Source organism: Tachysurus fulvidraco, chromosome 7 (assembly GCF_022655615.1).
Source record: "Tachysurus fulvidraco isolate hzauxx_2018 chromosome 7, HZAU_PFXX_2.0, whole genome shotgun sequence".
Lineage (NCBI taxonomy): Eukaryota > Metazoa > Chordata > Actinopteri > Siluriformes > Bagridae > Tachysurus > Tachysurus fulvidraco.
In genome coordinates, this window is record NC_062524.1 from 5,697,047 (window position 1) to 5,704,504 (window position 7,458).

Genomic DNA, 7,458 nt, shown 5'->3' on the forward strand with positions numbered 1-7,458 from the left:
AAAAATCTTCACCCCTTTCAGCAAGTAGTCACACAGCATTTTGAGAAACGTATAAAACTGTCAACTAAAGTGAAGGCAGACTGACAGACCAAGCGAAATGTTATTTTTTTAATCAAAATAAATTCTGGATGCATTTGAAGGTCACATGTTAAAATAAATGAATGCCTTGGTATTTCCTGCAGTTCATGAGGAGAAGAAATGCACCAAAAATTTCATTCCATTTTTCTTTATTTCCAATACAGTGGCACTGACTGAGAAATGAAGAACCATATTATCTAGAATTGTAGAAAGAAAGTAAGCTATTCATTCAAAATGCCTTTTGAGTAACACATTAGCAAGTCCTTGATGATCTCATGCTAACAGCACTAGATCTCATGCTAACAACACTAGTTGGGCTAGCTGGCTAATGCTGTGTAACGTTTTTATATAAATATAAAATAAACTGTTATTCATTTAAGCAAATAAACTTAGTGAAAATTCTTATTATTATTCTTATACCTTTAGAAATTTACGCCAATGTGAATGAAATATTAGGCACTTTTGCCTGCATGTTGACTGCACACACTCAGTCTCGCACACTCGCTCTCGCACACTCGCTCTCGCACACTCGCTCTCGCACACTCGCTCTCGCACACTCGCTCTCGCACACTCGCTCTCGCACACTCGCTCTCGCACACTCGCTCTCGCACACTCATACACACATATTTTTGTCATATACTAATTCTAAAAAAGTGTTTGTATAAAATCTTGAACAGCTTGGACATTTATTCTCGATACTGAGTAGGATTTTCATTCACATTCTGTTAGAATAATTCCTTATAAGCTTGTACGTTAATACATTATGAGATTCAAAAGAAAAAAATCCACAGGACAAAAGACACCTGAGTTGTTCGCTCCTTCCCACAGTTCAAATCCGTAAACGTTTCAGCAGGAGCATGTGACCGAATACACCAGCTTTATAAGTTCAGATGCTAATGACCATCATGTGATATAGAATGTGCACTTTTTAATCACCAGGTGGCTCATGAGGACGAGTGTTGCTGGAATAAATATAACTTGATCATTATGTGCAGGAATTTGTTTGTGCTAGAGTGGAATAATAATAAAAAAAAGCCACCATTGAAGGATTAAAAAGTAAGAATTTTGTTAATCAATCCACTCCAAATCTTCTGTTCAGATGTCAGGTGTTTGTAGTTTTGGAAAACAGGCGACAAAGCAGTTTCCAGGACTTTTTCATGTTTCTGTGTACAATCTTGCACTGGATTATCTGTTGTATTTAGAAAGTGAAATGATTCCAAATCACTCATCACCCGCAATTCTGTTTCCCTTTTTTCTTTCTCACAGCGCACTGAGCTCTCACTCTACCTGCCGCCGTACAGGTGGATTTTGGCAATAGAGATGGTCTCGATGCACTCTTTCTGGCCCTTCTCATAGATGACGAAGATGTACTTCTTATCTTCGATGGAGTTGCCGTAGAGAGACGTCATTGAGGAGTAGCAGCTGGGCCCAGCCCAGATCTGCATGGCCTCGTTTTCCCACGTCGTCCCGTTAGTAAAAGACCAGCGCAGAGTCATGTTCACCCCTAGAGTAAAGTAGAAAAATGACACGTTACACATTAGACAACGGTGACACTTCCATTGAGTTAATTATATGGAGGCAATAATCTATATTAAAGCAAGGAAAGATTGTGCTGCATGATCTGAACCTATTCACAAAAAACCTTTATTTAAAAAATTATTTATTTAAGATCAACGGAAGCCTCCAGTGTTAGTGAAAAAAGGGGAAATTGTTTAAAGCTGCTATAACACAAGTAATAATAGAAACTTGCTAAACATAGTAAATGTAATCCACCACTGCTCTAACAGATCGAGCCCAAATGTTTAATACCTCGCATTATAACTGCATGTAACTGCAAATTGAAACTTCCCAAATGTAAAATGTCAAAATTCCTTGTTTAAGTAGTAGAGTGCTCTGACCCCAGGTTCTCCCTCCTTACTCACTCTTCTGGGAGTTAGACGGGTTGCTGAAGTACAGCACGTCTTCCTTCTGTAGAGCTCCAGCTGCCACCACGGGATCTACCAGTGTGTGGTCGAACCTCAGCTCCTCCACGGGCAGCGTCTCTCCTCCATCCAGGCTCCGCACCACCATCCTGCAGTGGCAGTGGTAGTTGTTTTGGTTCCGCACATTGATCATGATGCTGCCGTCCTGCAGCTCCACCGGCTGGGGGTGAGATAAACATCAGAGTGACTAATATTGTTGCATTAATAATATATTTACTTGAGCAGTATAGCACAAAGAAGAGTACTGGATTTTCTGATATTCAGTACAGCTGCATGACTGCGGGTGTGAGGTCACTTTTATACAACAGACCAATAATTAATATACAATTAATATGGAAATTGACTGAACATTTTTTCCTTCCGGTTTCATACCTGACACTCATCAGGATTGAAGTCCTGGCTCTGTTTGGGCTGGTTATAAGGGATGCTCTTCAGTGAGGCTCCGTTCTTCCACGTCTGCCCGTGATCGTCGCTCAAGATGCAGAAAACCCCGTCGCCCTCGATGGTGCCGTGACCACACACCACCAGACGACCTGCTGCTGGATTAAAACGTTTCTGCAGAAACACATTGTAAACGTGATCATGTGATTTAGGCGTGGCCCGGTTGGCTCTGTTCCTGTCAGTCAAATTGAAGGGGGTGTGGCTTAGATGCCTATCAGTTAAAGTGAAGAGGGTGTGGTTTTGTTGCTTGTCAGTCAAACTGAAGGGTGTTTGACTTATTTGACTGTCAGACAAATAGAAAAGGGTGTGGCTTCTATGCAAGTAAATCTTATGTGATGCTTTGACTTCTGATTAATGTTTCAAGAGTAAACAAAATGACTACTAAAAAAGCATGAAGAGCAGAAGTCCCACCTGAATGCCAAATCCTGGCCCAGGGGCAAAGCTCTTCACCCCAAGCTGGACAGAGAGATTGCGAGGAGTGCTCCAGGTTATACCATCATCCCAACTCTCCACTAACATGGTGCTCGAGGGGCTGCACTGGTATTGGTGGAAGCACAAAGAGTAGATCAGCATCACCGAGTCTGTTCTCTCATCCACTACAACTGAACCAAGGTTCAAGCCATCGATCAGCATGCCATCATCCACTATGAAGGATGTTGGAGACCAGGTAGCTCCTTGGAGTTGAAAGAAAGAAATAAAAAGTTTTACTAAAAAACATTTAAGTTATGTATTTTGATACCAATTTATGACACTTTTAGTTTGTCTGTGTAAACGAGCATGCTTCTTTACACACCTCCGTCTGTGGAGCGTTTCATTGCAATGAACTTTGCCCCGATGTCTCCTGACGAGTCTTTTCTGGCTTCGGCAAAGGCCAGCAGGCTTCCTCGTGAGGTAAACGTCAGCAGAGGGATCCGATACGTGTTCACCTCGCCTGCTCCATCGCTCACCCACAGTAACTGCTCATCGTAAATCAATGGCTTGATCTGCATCTGTAACAACAAACAATACAATAAAGTCCAATGTGTGACTGAAATAAAAAAAATCACTCTGCACTTTCGTTCCAGCCTTATACTGGTTATGGTAACAAAGATCCTGATAAACCATAAAACTGGCATTAAAGCTCATGTGATGAAGCGTGACCAGGTTAAAAATTTATTGCACAAATGCATGGTTTGAATTGAGATCACTGTCCTGTTAGAAACACAACCCAAGTCACAAGCCAAAAAAAGCTACTCTGAAAAGCAGGTTTTCAGCTACCAACCCTGCATCAGTGTGGAAAGGCCTGCAAGACATCACTAACTACAAGAGATCCGGATTCTCTTTGTTGACTTCAGTTCGGCTTTTAATACTATAATTCCGGATATTCTCCGCTCCAAACTCCTAAGGCTCAGTATACCCCCTTCCATCTGTCAGTGGATCACCAGCTTCCTGACAGACAGGAAACAACAGGTGAGATTGGGCGGTGTCACCTCCAGCATTCGGACAATCAGCACTGGCACTCCACAGGGATGTGTCCTCTCCCCACTGCTATTCTCCCTCTACACTAATGACTGCACTTCAAGTGACCCAACTGTTAAACTCCTGAAATTTGCAAATGATACTACGCTCATCTGTCTCATCCAAGATGGCGATGATTATGCATATCGGCCGGAGGTGAAGCGGCTGGTGCTATGGTGCAGTCAGAACAGCTTAGAGTTAAACACCCTCAAAACTGTGGAGATGATAGTGGACTTTAGGAAAGACCCCACAACACTACTCCCCCTCACAATATCAAACAGCCTGGTGTCATCTGTGAAGTCCTTCAAGTTACTGAGCATTACCTTTTCCCAAGACATGAAATGGGAGTGCAACATAAACTCCATCAAAAAGGCCAGCAAAGGATGTACTTTGTACGCCAATTAAGGAAGTATGCCCCCTTCCACAGGGGCTGTTGATGCTGTTCTACACTGCAGTCATTGAATCTGTCCTGTGCACATCATCACCATCTGGTTTGGAGCAGCAACTAAACGGGACAGGAACAGACTACAACGTACAGAAAAAAAAAATTGGTGCCCCCCTGCCCACTCCCCAGGACTTGTACCTTACAAGAGCCAGAAACCAGGCAGGAAAAATCACCACTGACCCTTCACACCCGGGACACAATCTCTTTCAGCTCCTACCTTATCTCAGGCACTACAGAACTTTGCTTACTAAAACTGCCAGACACAAGACCAGTCTCTTTCCCCGTCAATCACCTTGATTAACAACTCACCATAATTATATTCCCGCTTCATATCTACAAGGACTGCATTATCAGAACTGTCATCCGTACTACTTTATCTTGCGCAAAACAAAATATTACACAATATTGTTATTTGCACTACCATGCACTTCACACTTTATGTACATAACTGATCAGTCATATATACTGTATTCATATTTAATACTCAAACTGTCTATATTGTATCACATTGTCTGCATTTTCTTGTATAGTTTGTATAGAATAATGTTATTTATGTCTGTACTGTCTTGTATAGTATAGTGTTATTTATGTCTGTATTGTCTTGTACAGTATAGTGTTATGTCTATTATCTTGTACAGTATAGTGTTATTTATATCTGTATTATCTTGTATAGTGTTATTTATGTCTGTACTGTCTTGTACAGTATAGTGTTATTTGTCTGTACTATCTTGTATAGTATAGTGTTATGTCTGTATTGTCTTGTCCTTGTATAGTATAGTGTTATTTATGTCTGTAGTCTTGTACAGTATAGTGTTATTTATGTCTGTATTGTCTTGTACAGTATAAGTGTTATTTATGTCTGTATTGTCTTGTACAGTATAGTGCTATTTATGTCTGTCTTGTCTTGTACAATAGTGTTATTTATGTCTGTATTGTCTTGTCTTATATAGTATAGTGTTATTTATGTCTGTATTGTCTTGTCTTATATAGTATAGTGTTATTTATGTCTGTATTGTCTTGTCTTATATAGTATAGTGTTATTTATGTCTATATTGTCTTGTACAGTATAGTGTTATTTATGTCTGTATCGTCTTGTACAGTATAGTGCTATTTATGTCTGTCTTGTACAATAGTGTTATTTATGTCTGTATTGTCTTGTCTTGTACAATATAGTGTTATTTATGTCTGTCTTGTCTTGTACAATATAGTGTTATTTATGTCTGTATTGTCTTGTCTTGTACAATAGTGTTATTTATGTCTGTATTGTCTTGTACAATATAGTGTTATTTATGTCTGTATTGTCTTTTATAGTATAGTAGTGTTATTTATGTCTGTATTGTCTTGTACAGTAGTGTTATGTCTGTCTTGTACAATAGTGTTATTTATGTCTGTATTGTCTTGTCTTATATAGTATAGTGTTATTTATGTCTATTGTCTTGTCTTGTACAGTAGTGTTATTTATGTCTGTATTGTCTTGTACAGTAGTGTTATGTCTGTCTTGCCTTGTACAATATAGTGTTATTTATGTCTGTATCGTCGTCTTGTACAATATAGTGTTATTTATGTCTGTATCGTCTTGTCTTGTACAGTATAGTGTTATTTATGTCTGTATTGTCTTGTCTTGTACAATATAGTGTTATTTATGTCTGTCTTGTCTTGTACAATATAGTGTTATTTATGTCTGTATTGTCTTGTCTTGTACAATAGTGTTATTTATGTCTGTATTGTCTTGTACAATATAGTGTTATTTATGTCTGTATTGTCTTGTATAGTATAGTAGTGTTATTTATGTCTGTATTGTCTTGTACAGTAGTGTTATGTCTGTCTTGCCTTGTACAATATAGTGTTATTTATGTCTGTATCGTCTTGTCTTGTATAGTATAGTGTTATTTATGTCTATTGTCTTGTCTTGTACAGTAGTGTTATTTATGTCTGTATTGTCTTGTACAGTAGTGTTATGTCTGTCTTGCCTTGTACAATATAGTGTTATTTATGTCTGTATCGTCGTCTTGTACAATATAGTGTTATTTATGTCTGTATCGTCTTGTCTTGTACAATATAGTGTTATTTATGTCTGTATCGTCTTGTCTTGTACAATATAGTGTTATTTATGTCTGTATCGTCGTCTTGTACAATATAGTGTTATTTATGTCTGTATCGTCTTGTCTTGTACAGTATAGTGTTATTTATGTCTGTATCGTCTTGTCTTGTACAGTATAGTGTTATTTATGTCTGTATCGTCTTGTCTTGTACAGTATAGTGTTATTTATATCTGTACTTTTAAGAGTCACAAACAGATGCAACCAAATTCCGTGTGTGTCAACACACTTGGCCAATAAACCTGCTTCTGATTCTGAAGTCTTGTTAGACGCAGACAGACTTTCATGCATAATATCCCTGTAGTCTGTGATACCAGGTGTCCTATGTTATACTAAGGGGATTTTCTGCAAAACAATCCTTATTTTTATACCAAGAAAAAAAACCCTTTTATTTAAGGGTTTAAGGGTAAAAAAAAAAAGACCTAACAGAAGTATTTACTAGCTAAACTACACAGATATACATATCACATGTTACCTGTGAGTGTAGTGAAGAAACCAGCAGGAGCATCCAGAATAAACACATACACCGAAATAAACGCATCCTTCCTGTCTCCTTGACGTCTTGGTACTTCTTTTACACGTTTAATTTAATTAATGACTTAAATTACAAAGAGTTTCCGAAAGAAAGACCGTCGTTTGTACACGTTCTGTTTTAACCTTGTCACATGATGTATGTGACGATGGCGGCCACGTGATCCGAGCAGCCTCGCTTTGCGTTGAGTAGTGTACCGGATGCGCGCACGATGCGCAGAATCTCCATGCTCCTCTTTCTGTTTTAAAATTTTATTTACCATTATTTTTAAATTAGATATCATATTTAATGAGTTTTTTCCTCCTCACCCTCACCTATGGGTCATTACACACATATGTTCAGGTTATCCCCCCCCCCCCCCCCCCAAAAAAAAAAAAAACAAAA

General features: G+C 38.8%; 1 protein-coding gene across 1 annotated transcript; it reads right to left on the reverse strand.

Annotated features, from left to right (window-relative positions):
* Nucleotides 1–210: 210 nt before the first annotated feature.
* On the reverse strand, nt 211–7,225 carry neu1 (neuraminidase 1). Its single transcript, XM_027133916.2, has 6 exons — nt 7,018–7,225; nt 3,295–3,490; nt 2,913–3,175; nt 2,433–2,615; nt 2,001–2,220; nt 211–1,582 (listed from the first exon to the last, which is right to left on the reverse strand). The coding sequence occupies exons 1-6, from the start codon at nt 7,081–7,083 to the stop codon at nt 1,362–1,364; spliced, it is 1,149 nt and encodes a 382-aa protein (XP_026989717.2). The 5' UTR covers nt 7,084–7,225; the 3' UTR covers nt 211–1,361.
* Nucleotides 7,226–7,458: the final 233 nt, after the last annotated feature.